A 14,295-nucleotide genomic window follows, 5' to 3' on the forward strand; every position below is an offset into this window, starting at 1 on the left:
ACAGTAACTGTTGGTGGCGTCCACCCCTGATTTCCTCTCATGATCTGAGTCAATTGTTATTTGTCTCAAGCTGCTATCTTATCCGAGGTACACAAACAAAAGAACCAGCCCGCTTACTGATTTGTGGCTTATGCGCGTACCTACTCTCGTCAATGCCAACCCTTGAATTCTTCTCCCACTAACAATTATTTATCCCAACAATAATCAACAACAATGACAGAGGCAAAGATCACCAGGGGACACTCGTGCGTTCCGTGCCAGCATCGAAAGATTAGATGCAATGGCCAGACTCCATGTGCATATTGTATCAGAACGGGCAAAGAATGCGTGCGTATGCGTGTATCGCCTTCGCACTCACGCAATGCTCGCTTAAATCACCGCCGCCTTACAGCTGCCCAGGCGGAGAGTCCCAGTGGTGATGGACAGGTCATCGTCAGTGGAGATCAGCGTCGTTATGTCGAAGAGTATGTCCCAACCGTTAGTTTCTTTGCGAATATTCATAACAATTCTATAGCAATAAATTATGGAAGTCACTGGGCGATGAGGTAAATATCAATTAATTAATTCCATCCGGAAAATGTGGCTTATTTTGTTATGGCAGATGCAAGGCAAAGATGTCAGCCCAGATCCAGAGCGTCCACCTCTGCGAACAAGGACCGACACGCCATCAACCGAAGTAAACCTCATATTCAGCCATCAAAGGCCAACATCTACTTCGGTAGAATACCCGTCAGCTGTGCATTCATTTCAGCTATGGCAAGTCTTTATCAGCAACGTCCATCCTCTGACCAAGATTCTGCATGGTCCGACTGTTCAGAAAGACATCCTGGAGACCTTTTCTGAGCCGACATTAACCCCCGGCCCTACAGAGGCCCTCATATTTGCCATTTACCTCGTTGCTGTCGTCTCTTTGACAGACACCGAGTGTCGTAGCAGGTTTGGCGAGCCTAGAAAGGACCTGCTGGCTCGATACTGCCACGCAACCGAAGTAGCTTTGAGCAAAGCCGATTTCCTGAGGTCTACAGATCTGAGGGTGCTTCAGGCCTTTACTCTCCATCTGGTAAGTACCAAACTTAGCCGTAATATTATTTAAAGGCATACTAATATTTATCAGCTTTCACTCCGTCACATCTGTGACCATGACATTCTATGGCTCCTAACAGGTCTCGCGACACGCATGGGCCAAAGAATGGGCCTCCATCGCGAAAGCTCACTCAAAGATCTACCCCCATTTGAAGCTGAACTACGACGTCGAGTCTGGTGGCAGATCGTGATCCTTGATGGCAGGGCTTCGCAACTGACCGGTGCATCCATGAACCCAAACATGCAACTCTATGGAGATACCCGACAACCAATCAATCTCAGTGACGCTGACCTTGTGCCATCAGCAAGCACAATACCGCAGCCGTCACCCATCACTACAGATATGCTATTTTGCAAAGTCCGCATTGAAATTGGTGTGTGGATGATTCAGCAAAAGTGCCTACTCGGTTCTGAATCTGAATCGTCGGCTGCGGGCAAAGCAAAGTTTTTCAAAGCTATTGATGAGCTTGAGCGTCATATTGAGGAAAAATATCTTGCCAATATGGACAAGGAACTTCCACTCAACCTTTTGACGGCATATCTAGCTAGATCTGCTGTTTGCCAGCTACGACTCTCGGTTTACCATCCCATTCATCGTCCAGAGAGGGCCTCGGATTTGAGTGCTGAACAAATCGATATGCTGCTTGAAAACAGTCTGGAAGTGATACGTTATGACATTCTATCGCATTCGACTCCTGCTCTGCAATGCTACTTGTGGCACATTGCCAATTTCTTCCCATTTGAGACATTTGTTCTTCTGATTAGCACTTTGTCTGGTCGACCGGCAGGTCAGGTTGTTGACACGGCATGGGAAGTGATCGACCAAGTGTACGAGCACCACCCATCTTTCGTCTCAGATACAGGTGACCCTCTATACTGGGCTCTGGGAAATATCACCCTTAAAGCCTGGGATCAGAGGGTCACAAGTGCCAGGACGCGAGGAATTCCTGTTCCTCGCGAGCTACCTTGCATAGCCAACCTTGTCCATGCACGAGCTACAATGGCCAGGGCATCATCACAACAGCCTTCGACCACGGACGTCTCTGGACCAGCCACACCTCAAAGTTTACTCCTTGCACAGGAAGCGCCAATTGACTATCTTGGTGGTCCAGGAACGACAAATGAGCTTGTCTCACAGACGGACTTGGGTATGGCAACTGGGGAGGAACTTCTGGGTATGATGAAGGGCGTTGATGTAGACTGGGACTTTTGGCAGCAATTGCTGGATGGGAATGGACATGATGCACGGGCAAGAGATGATCAGGAAACGTTTTACTTTTCGTCGTTCATAAACAAAGCCTAAACAGGAAACACAATACAAAGTATTTTTGTTCGAGCTTATTTCTGTAGTGATTTATAAAGAATGAAGGCAATCTGCTGCTTCTATCTAGAAGTCGAGAAAAACAAGGAAATACAAACATCAAAGAAGAATAAACATAAATACACAAACAAGCCTCTCCATGTCTAATTGTCCAAGGCCCGAGCCAGGAATGCAGAGACATATTCCGCATTCCGTCCTTTCTTCAACATACTAAAATGGTTCGCTTCCGCAATCCTGTCCATGAACAACCCCTCTTTACCACCAAGTAGCGCCTCCCACCCATTCGGACCAAAGTTTGTTCTGTTCTCCAACAGCCATCGCATCTCGCGTGGGTCATCGTCACGGTACTCGGGACGAGCACTATCAGAGTCTTTACAAACTCCGTCTTCCGCCCACAGCATGTAGGTCTGCGGTGGTGCAGGGAGCGGTGATGCTAGACCGACGAGACCAGAGTCCCAAGGCACTGCGACATAAGCATCCAGTGCATCAATGAAGGCTAGGAAATGTGCGAGAAGCCATTCTGGAGCTTTGACGCTTGTTCCTGCAGTGCTGTGCGGGTTGTCTGATCCAAAGACATTCTGTGAATTGAGAAAATCGTACAACCGAGGAGGTAGTTTCTCAAGACCAACGGGGTTGGGAGAGTCAATCAAGATAAGGCGATCGACTTGGTGTCCTGCTCTGGTGAGGATCAGGGCAGCTTCATAAGCGCAAATGCCACCCGCTGACCATCCTCCCAAGTTGTAAGGGCCCTGGGGCTTGCGACGGAGTATCTCGTTGACATAGAGCTCTGTCAAGCCCTTGAGTCCAAACTCGACGAGATACCCAGCGTCCTTCAACCATGGACAATTCAAACCGTAGACAGCAACATCTCCATCTGGAGAGATCGGAGGAAGGGAGGCATAGGACGTAGCCGAACCCGAACCATCTGGTAGCAAGAACAAAGTCGAGCGAGCTTTACTGGGACTGCCCTGTAGAAGCGTCGAGCTGGCTTGGAACTGATGAAGCGAGTGACTGCTGACTATTTTGTCCTGGTCCTCGTCGCTCATCGGTGGTGTAGTAGCGCCAGACTCGATACCAGGTGTTGGACTGCTCCTACCACTGCCATCACTGCCGCTGCTGCTCTTGTTGTCCTGATCGGAAAGTCCAAGGAACAATTTGAAGCTGCCCAAAGTGGGACAGTTCATGAATGCTGTGGATTCAACGTCGAGACCCAGTTCCTCGCGCATGCGACCAGTGATGGTTAATGAGAGGAGTGAGTCGACACCGTGGTCCGCAAAGTCGAGTTCATCGTCGGAAAGAACATCAAGACCGAGACCAATCTCTTCTGACAAGATGCGTAGAAGGGGTCTCAATCGGGAGTCCATGGATGTGTCGGCTGCGAACGGCAGCGCGATAGCTTGCTGAGTGGGTGCTGAAGTAGGTGGCCCTTCTCCTGTTCTGACAGGAGGCACATCCATTCTTGATGGAGGCATGTCTCGTCGACCCATAGGAGCATCAACTGGAACCGCGTTGGCAGAGGGCAAGACCGTGTTGAGGACGCGTCGCGGCAAGCCTTGGAACTGTTCTTTGCGTTAGCATTGTTATTGACAGAGATTCGTGTTACTCACTGTTATGTCTCCATAAACACCAACCACAGTGTCGTCCTCGTCAAGAATGTAAAGGTCACCAGCAAACTTGGTGCCATCGATGGGTCTCATCCGGATATAAGTCCGATAAGTACCATCTTCACGGAACGCCTTGGCCAATCTCATCGACTTCCAGCCATGATTGACGTAGACGTAGTCATTCGGCGTAGTTTGATGACAGTTCATCATGAAGCCGGTCGTCTGACCACAGCTGTCAATCCACATGGGATTGCAGACGAAGCCTCCCGAAGGAGTCTGGAAGCGCACTTTCGCTGTGCCCTCGAGCTCTTGGCTATGCAAGACAACCTCTTGTAGACCCTTGTAGCCATCGGCATAGTCGACAAGGGAGGAGAAAACCTTGTAGACCATTCCAGTCGCCAACATGCTGTCCAAGCCTTGTGCTGATCGCTGTAGAAGGTAGTTGACGCTGCGATTGATGAGGTAGGCTTGGCGATCCCACTCTGCTTCCCATTGGGAGGGATGCTCGAGTCGAAGCTCACAGTTGGCATGCTTAATGTGCTGACCGTTGGGACTAGTGGTGGAAATGCTCATCAGCGCCGTGGTGCTCTGGATTGGGTATCGCAATTCGATCCGGAATGGTGTAGCCTGGGGCGTCCCGTTCATGTCTTCTTTGAGAAGAAGTGGCTTGTGGACCTCAATACCGTGAACATCAACCGCATAACCCTCCAAGTCGGTGCGGTAGTTGTCCAAGATGTACTTACCCAGCGTCAAGCCAACGTCAGCGTACACGGAAGATGTGCAGACCTTGACACCGTTCACCCGATGACCTTGGGCAACCTCTGCCAATAGAGGGCTTGCAAGGTCTGTCTCGGCGACAATGGTCAACACCTGATCAAGAGAAGTCTCCTGTAGAATCTTCTGTACCGAGGGTGTTGTCAAAGCCGAGACTGCTTCAACCGAGCTGTTGGGAGCAATTGGAGGGTCGCCTTTTGTCAAGGACCAATCGTACTTGTACTGTATCCAGTAATTCTTATGCTCCCAGCTGTACGAAGGCAGACGAAGTACCTGGTGAGAGGCCTTGAAGTCGCGATGGTACTCGTTCCAGTCAATCGTCAATCCGCTGCTGTAGAGACTGCTCACACCATCAGCCAACACCTTCCAGCAATCGTCATTTCGCCGAAGCGAAGCGATAGTCTGTGTGCTTGGACCAAGGCTGGACTTGAGGAAGGTAGAGCAGACAACATGGGGACCGATCTCGATCCAAAGGGTTGAGGCCTTGTTTATGATCTTCTCGCGCTCCGCAGCATGTAGAGCACCCTCAAAGTTGACGGTCTCGCGACAATGTCGCTGTAAGTGAAGGGGACCAATGACACCATGATTTCCAGGGCTGATGACAGAGCTGTCAAGGGCACAAAGAACAGGAATCTGAGGGGAGTGGAAGGTAACGCGCGACGCCGCCGTATCCAAGTCGGAGAGGATGGGATCAACCTGGGCTGAGTGGAAGGCAAATGGCACCTTGACGCGGGTCGCCTTGATGTTGTCAGCCGACAAAAGGCCAACCAGCTCGTCAATGTCGGCAACGCGTCCACTGATGACGACTTCTCGTGGACCATTGACACATGCAACCTCGTGAATGTTGGCATCCAGGAACTGTTGGATCTGGAGCAAGGATGCTCTCACTGCTAGCATTGAGTGGGTTCCTGCCTGGCACTTATCCACGAGCAGTTGTGCTCTGATGCCAGTGAGGTAGATGGTATCATTGGCGGACAGAACACCAGCGACGTGCAAAGCAGCATAGTGGCCCAAGCTGTGTCCGAGAACAAAGCTTGGCTCAATACCGAATGATCTCCATAGCTTGGCTAGTGCCATCTGTAGGCAAGTCAGACCTAGCTGGATCTCAACAGGACTCAACGAGTCAGCTTCCACCTCTCCTCGGATCAGTGGGAGAACGGAAGGGAAGCCCTGGGCTTGGGCGATGCTGTCGTAAGACATGATCTCAGAGCGGAAGACAGTGAAAGATGTAAAGTACTCCTTGCCCATGCCACGGTATTGAGCGCCCTGGCCGCTAAAGACAAAGCCGACAGAAGGCGTGGCAGCGGGAATCCTCTTCACATCCTGGCGTTCAATGGCAGAGTCAAGGCCCTTCAGCAGCTGATCGCGAGTCTGTGCTGTTATTGAAGCTCGGAATTGATGATGCATGCGCCTAGCGGTGGTTGTGTAGGACAGCTTGCCGAGGAAGTCGACCTCCGGGTCACCTTGACCTTCTACAAGATCCTTGAGGTTGGCCAGGTTCTTCCTGAGGGAGTCTGCTGATCTAGCAGACATGGTGACAACATGGAATGAGCGAGGGTCTACAACGCCTGTAGCCACGGATTGTTGAGGGGCATCTTGCAGTAGGACAGCTGAGTTACCGCCAGCGGCAGAGAAGTTGTTGACGAAAGCAATACGTGGATTGGCTTGACCAGATCTTGTCCAAGATGTCGGAACCTTGGCGATATGGACATTGCGCTGCGTAAGATCCGTAGGAAAATGGTGATTGATCTTTGTCTTGATGCCGCAATGCGGCGGGATCATGTTCTTCTCCATCATAAGCAGCGTCTTGATCAGAGCAATGATACCGGATGCGGATTCACCGTGCCCGACGTTGGCCTTGACTGAACCTAAGTGAAGATTCTGGTGAGGCAAACGACCGCCGACGCCGCTGGTAGGTGCAAAAGTCTTGAGGACGGATGTCATCTCGGTTGCGTCGCCGGCTTGGGTACCTGTGCCGTGCATCTCGATGTAGCTAACGTTGTAGGGATCGGTGCCCGATTCGCGGAGGAGTTTGGAGAAGATGTACTCTTGGGCTCCGGCGTGTGGTCGAGTGATGGATACTGCTTCGGCGGAGTGGTTTGTGTAAGCTCCAAGAATGACACCGAGGATAGGGTCATTGTCAGCTTCGGCGTCCTCGAGACGCTTGAGGATGATGGTTCCGACGCCATCGGCTCGACAGTAGCCATCTGCTCCATCATCAAAGGTGTTGCAGTTGCCTGAAGCAAAGTTAGTAAAGAAATTGACGATAGATGTGTCTTGTGTTCGTCTGGGAGAGGCTTACCGGTTCGTGACAAGAAGTGGCCTCGGTCTAAACCAGCAAAGTTGTCAGGGTTGGTCATGACATTGGTTCCGCCCGCGATAGCTGTATCGCAATCATTTCTCCAGAGGGAATTGCAAGCCAAGTGCAGGGCAGCGAGACTGGAGGAGCAAGCTGTATCGACACTGGCGCTAGGACCACTGAACTTGAAGAAGTAGTTGAGTCTACCAGGAGTGAAAGCTCGGTTGCCACCTGTAGTCCGGAATCAGCATTGTCACGAAACGCGAGCAAACAACTTACCAGGAATAAAATAAGTGTCGACATTCTGCCCACTGTTGACTTCTCTCCAGTCATCGCTAGTCATGCCGTAGAACACACCTACACGATCTCTCTGTGTCGAAGGTGTTCTGTCTGGTACGATACCAGCCATCTCAAGCGCTTCGTAAGCTGTTTCGAGGGCCATTCGCTGGCCAGGGTCCGACTGCTCAGCTTCTTTCGGAGACATGTTGAAGAACCTAGCGTCAAAAAGTCCTGGCTCCTTGATGAAGCAACCATTCATGACCTTGCTGGTGTTCTTACGTCGCCCAGTAGCGTCGTAATGGAGCTCTGCATTGAACCGGTCCTCAGGAATCTGTCGATGAACATCGCGACCTTCATAGAGGAGATCCCAAAATTCACCCAAGTCAGCTGCGTCTGGAAAGCGACCAGACATAGCCACAATCGCGATTTTGGAGTTCTTGCTTGATGACTCGGTTTGTTGTTCTGTTGATGAGTGGCTGGTCGAGGTTTTGGGGCCCATGCTGTTGTCCACGACGCATCGTTCTGCTAGTGTCGGTTCTAAAGCAGAGACTATGCTGTTTGACACGCTGGTTGCTATGGGCTTCAGTATGGCACGTGTAGATGAGCTATCCTCGAGAAGCTGGGCCACTGCTTGCGAGACCTTGGTAAGATCCAGTGGGTTTATGAGCATGTCGGTAACACAGCCGCGGAGTAGGTCTGTATAGTTTAGTGGCTGCACCACGTTACCAGAGGAGCTTGAAACGAGTGGAATGATAGACTCTGATGCAAAAGTAGGTGCAGCCAGACTAAGGACCTCGTCCACATCGTCCATGCTGTAAAGATGGCTGGCGTGGTACGGAGCATATATCGGCACTGGAAGAGAATCTTTCGGAGATGATGATATACTGTGAATGAACTTTTCGAGGACGGATGGTGGACCACTGATGGTCATGTTGTGGTGTGCGACCGAGCTGATGTAAGGAACTGATGATCGAGCAAGTCCCTAAAGAAACGTGAATATGCGTTACGAGAGCTTGAAGGACAGATAATTGCTTACCATTTCAACGATAAAGGAATCTAATCGGTCTTGAGCAGTTGATCGTGATAGTACTGCCTCGGGCACGATTATAGACCAAGTGGCGGAGGGCCTGTCTGGTACATCGAAAAGGGAGGTAGTTCGCCATACCTGCAGTCCGACGTGCAATGCCACACGAACGGCATCTACACCAGCTGATACTAGTTCACTCAGTGATGTGGAGCAACTGACAGCAGCAGCAGCGAGTGAACCAACGCAAAGCCCAATAATGCGACTGTTCTCCGAAGGAAAGGTACGTCCTTGTCCATCGTAGAAGCTGGACGGTTAGGGCAAATCTACGGGTACTTGGTTATGTTACTCACTGAATGAAACTGCAAAGATGGTAGAAGCATGCTAAAGCGCTTGTCAAGGCAGGGTTACCACTGCCCCAGTCTGACTTGGAGACGAGTTCCTGAATGTCGGCGAAGTTTGGGAAAAGCTTCTGTTGAACTGCCGGCAAGGATGAGATCTCCTTTCTAAGAAGTGCGTGAACTTGTTTAACAAAGTGTGTCAAGTAAGGACTGTTGCCTTTGAGGAGTAGGTCTTTCAGTGGAGGGGCAAAGCGTGTGCTTTGGTCCCCAAAAACGAACACCTCCATCATTGATGGGGTCATGTTGAATGAGCTAAAAGAGCAAGTTGAAATGTGGTTTGAACTCCAAGTAGCTGTTACTGGAGAGGTATTGAAGCACAATCCTCTATATATAGGAGTTGGTATGTTGATGACAGATGATAATGCAGATAATCATGGTACTTGACGTGATTCAGAGTTGGGATTAGCTGCTTGAGCAACACAATCATCATTCAGAGATACCCCACGATTGTCTTGGTAAGAGTTAGACGGCATTCGGATCGCGTCGGTCCGGGCTCGTCGGACATGGATAGTCGGGCTTGTTCGTGATTCGGTGCAGCTGTAGAGATAACTCCGAAATAAGCACGCTGCAGACTGTCAGTGCCGAGCAGCAATCTCTCCTCATTCGGGCCATTGATGCACTGGATCTGACAGCGGCGTATCCATACTCTTATGACCCCTTGCGTATCCAGAACTCCAGTTTATGCAACTCTGTCAACCAAATCCTACCCAACACTTCGATAACAAACTCGAACCTGCATCATGTCGCCTCATAGTGATACCCAAGAAACCTCGCAGGAGGCAACTGTCACCGTTCAACCTGATACCCTTGTTTGCCTAACCATCACGGCCTACAAAAAACCATCTCTTAGCGAGAAAGAGTACAGGCATCACATGACAAAGGTTCATGCCAAGCTCGTCAGCCCTTTGATGGAGGAGTATGGCATTGTTCGCTACACCATGACACACAACACGAAAGAGACACGCCCGATGCTTTATCAGCTTTACGATCCGCAGTTCTCCAACCAGTCAGACTATGATTGCATCGTACAGTTTATTTTCAAGGACATCAAGGACTTTCTTCGCATGAAGGCAGATCCGCGTTTCCTCGAAAAGGTTGCGCCCGATCACGTCAACTTTGCTGACACCAAGCGATCAACGTAGGTTATCCTCAACTGCATCAATTTCGAGGAATTATTTGATTAACAAAAGTAGTATGACTGTTGGGTATTATGAGGAATTTGTCAACAATGGCAAGGTCGTTCCCAAGGACTGAAGCATGCTTGTAGACTCAATCCATAGACTTCGCTGTGGTTGATAGCAAACGAATTGATGATGATTTATGAATTTCAAACCTCAAGTGATATCGGTGTCGATAGTCGAACGTGATTGGACTGGCCGTAACGTGGCTCAGCAGGCACTACCCAAATTGGTTGCGAGTCGAAGCATAAGATAGTTGTGTAACACCGCCTGTTAGTACGTCAGTCGCGATATCAGCAAGCTCACAAATATAGAGAATAGATAAGAATTCATATACGCCATGGTGTTGGTAATTTGACTAAAGATAAAGATGGCCTCCCCCAAATAGATAATGCTAGTCATCCTGTAAGCTGATGGTCAATAAGCACATGTTGCTCCCTTCCGGCTGCCTCAAATTCTTCAAGGTCAGCCTCGAATCCGTTTCGCGCAAGATCGCCTCCCAGTCATCGACACCGCGCTCCTTGGCGTTGAACACTTGGCGCATAGTCAAGTCTCGCGTTCTGATGACACGCTCACGTACCGACGGGATACTTCCGGGTGACGGCAGAACCGTATCCATGATGAGGAGGGTTGCTTTAGCTGACTCGAGCGCTGGGACGAGATTACCCAGGATGGTCTTTGCTTCGGCGTCCGGCCAGTCGTGGATTATCATTCGCAGCATGTAAACGGTTGCGTCTTTGGTTGGCTGTGCCTCAAAGAAGTTGTGTGCTTTGAAGGTCACCCTGTTATCAGTACCAAGCACGTGCTTGCTTACTGCTTCTTCATGCTCCTTGGCTGCTTTTTCTCCGTTGACCACGGTGTCAAGGTCTTGTACCTCGAAGCGGAGGTGTGGATAAGCAGCGGCTAGAGCATAGCTTGCATGGCCCGCAGAGCCTCCAATCTGCAAAGAGTTAGTAAATTATTATGAGGAGATGAGGCTGTTGATATCACTTACGTCAACAATGAGGGACTTGTCCGGCAGGCTGGCCCAGTCAAAACCGTTGACAAGATGAGACAGATCCATGCCTTGGCCGTCAGTGACACTTCTCATGTATCCAGAAAACTGCTTTGTCATGACAGGGCTCTGGGATAAATGATCAAAGAAGGGCAAATCATGATTGAATGCGATGTTGTAAGCTGTCTCGGTCTTCTTTACGCTTCCTGGCCATTTTTCTGTAGCTTGGACCATGGCAGCAGCGGTCGGAATTGAGGCAGTGAACATGTACGAGGCCCAGTCGCGCATGTTGGGAAATTTGACAAACATGGCAGAACTGGCAGAGTGCGCGACTTGACCCGTGGTTGGTTCCGCCAAGATGTTGCTTGTCATTGCCATACGCGCAACACTTTTGAGTAAAGACTCAGGTACATTGGCTTTGGTGGCTAGCTTTTCATATGACAGGGTACCATCAAGAGGAATGTGAGAGAAAACATCGAAATGATGCAACCATTGAAGGGCAAAGATGGTGTGATACTGTCACGGCTGTTTTAGCTAAAAGTCAATGGATGTGGATGTGTCGCTACATACACTGGCTGTCATGTTTGGCAGAAGCTCGCTGGGGCCAGATACAAGGTTGAACAGTTTCAGGGCTGCCTCAGCGGTTGCCACACGGGCTTCGTGGGCTGCTTTAGGCGCATCCTTGGGAACAACGTATGTTGGACCATCAGCTTCAAAAGATGGCTGTGGAAGACCTTGAGATTGCAATTGCGTGTCCAAGTTCTTAGCTGCTGAGGACACAGCATTCGCAAGGTCAATGATGAGAGATGGAGAAGAAATTGAACCCATTGTGGCTAGGCTGGCTGTGATTGTCGAGCTGTGTCTTGTACAGGCGCTGAGATAGGGACTTGGAGAGTAACAAAAATGCCGGTTACAGGGATCTTACAGTGGATGTCGTGTTCTCTAACAAGACTTTATGCAGCGCCCAAATAGTCACTACCAGTCTAGACTCTACACAGGTACCTCTCTATGTTCCATGTACTCGCACCGAGTAGTCTACGGGGTTCGGACTAGGCTCTGTCACCATAATCCCCGAGCCCGAATACTGACCCACCCCGACCCGAGGAGCGACGGTCAGCAATTATCAGGTGTAAAACGATTGAAGCTATAGGAATTAGTCTGTGTAGGTACCTACGGAAATCACGCCATGTCAAATAATGGACAGAAAAAGACATATTAATAATTCATTGATGACTGCAGATCAACCAGCTTTCTCGTATTTGAGTTTCTCAAGATTACCAATCTCACTAAACAATTAGCCTGTCGTTTTGTTTTTACTGACAATGCCTAACCCTACAGTCGCTATTGTAGGCCTGGGTGCCCTGGGCCTTGTAACTCTCAAGAACCTGCGAGAAGAAGGCTTTGATGCCGTCGGGCTTGATCGGAATGACTATGTTGGAGGTCTCTGGCATTTTGAGGAGGGAAACAAACTGACTGTGATGAGAAGTAAATTCACCATTCTTGCATATTTAAAATTCTATTCTAATCATGTGACAACAGGCACGCTGTCCAACGGTTCCAAGCAGCGAGGATGTTTCACAGACTTTCCCTTCCCTGAAGGTATAACACCGTTAATGGGCAACTACTGATAACCACATGTGCTGACTTTACTCAGACAGTCCCGACTTCATCCCTGCCGAGGGTATTGATAGGTACCTCAAGGACTATGCCAAACACTTTGGACTGTTGAAACATTGTCGCCTTCGCACCAGCTTCCATGGCGCAAGATATGACGAAAAAAAGCAGCAATGGCGCTTGTCCCTGTCCACACCTGATGCTCCAGAGCCGCATATGGAGTGGTTCGACAAGGTCGTCTTTGCAATGGGAGCAGATCAGATTCCTTCCAGGCCTAAGATTGAGGGCATTGATAAGTTTAAAGGTCATGTGGAGCACTCCATGTCGTTCAAGAAGTGAGTCGATTCATCGCAGGGACTGTGAGTTTGTCTAATAATGCAACAGCCCCGAGGTGCTTGCTGGGAAGAGAGTCATGATTCTGGGCTTCGGCAACACTGCTGCTGATATGGCAACTGAGTTGGCTCCCATTGCTGATCAGGTCTACCTCGCACATCGACACGGTGCTATCATTGTGAGTACCAATATCTGTATATAAAGGAATGAGAGACTAATACAATTCCAGGTCCCCAGATGGGTCAAAGGCAAGCCTGTAGACCACGTACGAACCTACCGCAAGTATGTGATCCTCAATTTGATGAACCGCTACACGCCAGGTCTCTGGGAGAAAACAATGAACAGCGTCATCGGAAAGCTTGTCCACAACACCTTTGACCTCAAGCCAGAGTGGCGCTTTGATCCTGCCCCATCAATCACAAACCAGCGTCCTCTTGTCAACGACGAGTTGATCCCATCTTTGGAGAAGGGTTCTATCATCAGCACGCACGGACTGGCTCGTGTCATCGACGAAAACACCGTCGAGACAAGTGACGGCAAGCAGTATGAAGTCGATGCTATTCTGTTCTGTACAGGTTTCACTGTGGACTACTCTGTCGTAGGCATGGACGCAGATCCGTGTCGAGCCACTACCACAGATTGGCAGAAATCTCGCGGCTTCACAGGTCGTCCGTTGCCAAGATTGTACCAAAACATCTTCAGTCTCGATCATCCCGAGACTCTCGCTTTCATCGGTCATTTGTCTTTCATGAACCCCGCGTTCTTCATGTTTGACCTTGCCAGCATGGCAGTCGCCCAGCTATGGAAGGATCCATCAGGTTTCCCATCCCAAGCAGAAATGAACAAACAAGTCGATGACCAACACGCTTGGGTCATTGATCTCGCTAAGAAGGGCCCTGTTACACCTTCCATCGTCAAAGCATCAGAGTGGATGGAATGGGTCGACCGAGTGATTGGCTCTGGCTTGCCAGAACATCTTGGGTACACTATGAAGGGATGGAACTTTTGGATGCGCGACCGCAAGTTTTGCAACATTATGATGGATGGCCTGCTGAGTCCTCATGCCTATCGTGTGTTCCCGGGTAAGCGAAAGGCTTGGCCAGGAGCGAGAGATGCCATCATTGCTATGAATGCTGATCGGGAAGCGAGGTTTGGACCTATGGATTGAGATGTTTGTTACGTTTGTATTTGGATTGAACGCTGAGGGTCACTGATCATGGGAACAGGAAATCATGTAGTCAAGGCAGTATAGATATGTTTGTAGGTAGAGATTAATGATAGAAACACTGGGCAAACAGATCCTTCGTGGCTACTGATTGACTGTTGTGAGATTGATTTGTGTACTGATATAGATTGAAAGAGTGAATTGTAATTTTGTTGATTGTATCTAG

The 14,295-nt window shown here is 49.6% G+C and overlaps 5 protein-coding genes across 5 annotated transcripts; 3 read left to right on the plus strand and 2 right to left on the minus strand.

The window, feature by feature from the left end:
• Positions 1-213: 213 nt before the first annotated feature.
• Positions 214-2,386, plus strand: aurR2 (the record flags this gene model as incomplete). The annotated part of the gene is made up of 4 exons (XM_009256920.1): positions 214-464; positions 515-545; positions 602-1,060; positions 1,115-2,386. The coding sequence occupies 4 exons, from the start codon at positions 214-216 to the stop codon at positions 2,384-2,386; spliced, it is 2,013 nt and encodes a 670-aa protein (XP_009255195.1).
• Positions 2,387-2,547: 161 nt separating this feature from the next.
• PKS12 lies at positions 2,548-9,027 on the minus strand (the record flags this gene model as incomplete). The annotated part of the gene is made up of 6 exons (XM_009256919.1): positions 2,548-3,963; positions 4,012-7,019; positions 7,085-7,312; positions 7,361-8,342; positions 8,397-8,691; positions 8,738-9,027. 6 exons carry the CDS (start codon positions 9,025-9,027, stop codon positions 2,548-2,550), a joined length of 6,219 nt encoding a protein of 2,072 aa, XP_009255194.1.
• A 498-nt stretch (positions 9,028-9,525) lies between these two features.
• FPSE_03798 (uncharacterized protein) lies at positions 9,526-10,039 on the plus strand (the record flags this gene model as incomplete). Its single annotated transcript, XM_009256918.1, has 2 exons — positions 9,526-9,923; positions 9,979-10,039. The coding sequence occupies 2 exons, from the start codon at positions 9,526-9,528 to the stop codon at positions 10,037-10,039; spliced, it is 459 nt and encodes a 152-aa protein (XP_009255193.1).
• Positions 10,040-10,357: 318 nt separating this feature from the next.
• Positions 10,358-11,785, minus strand: aurJ (the record flags this gene model as incomplete). The annotated part of the gene is made up of 3 exons (XM_009256917.1): positions 10,358-10,903; positions 10,958-11,473; positions 11,528-11,785. The coding sequence occupies 3 exons, from the start codon at positions 11,783-11,785 to the stop codon at positions 10,358-10,360; spliced, it is 1,320 nt and encodes a 439-aa protein (XP_009255192.1).
• Positions 11,786-12,279: 494 nt separating this feature from the next.
• Positions 12,280-14,072, plus strand: aurF (the record flags this gene model as incomplete). The annotated part of the gene is made up of 5 exons (XM_009256916.1): positions 12,280-12,442; positions 12,497-12,556; positions 12,612-12,906; positions 12,956-13,082; positions 13,134-14,072. The coding sequence occupies 5 exons, from the start codon at positions 12,280-12,282 to the stop codon at positions 14,070-14,072; spliced, it is 1,584 nt and encodes a 527-aa protein (XP_009255191.1).
• Positions 14,073-14,295: the final 223 nt, after the last annotated feature.

The sequence above is a fragment of the Fusarium pseudograminearum genome, chromosome 1 (assembly GCF_000303195.2).
Source record: "Fusarium pseudograminearum CS3096 chromosome 1, whole genome shotgun sequence".
Classification (NCBI taxonomy): domain Eukaryota; kingdom Fungi; phylum Ascomycota; class Sordariomycetes; order Hypocreales; family Nectriaceae; genus Fusarium; species Fusarium pseudograminearum.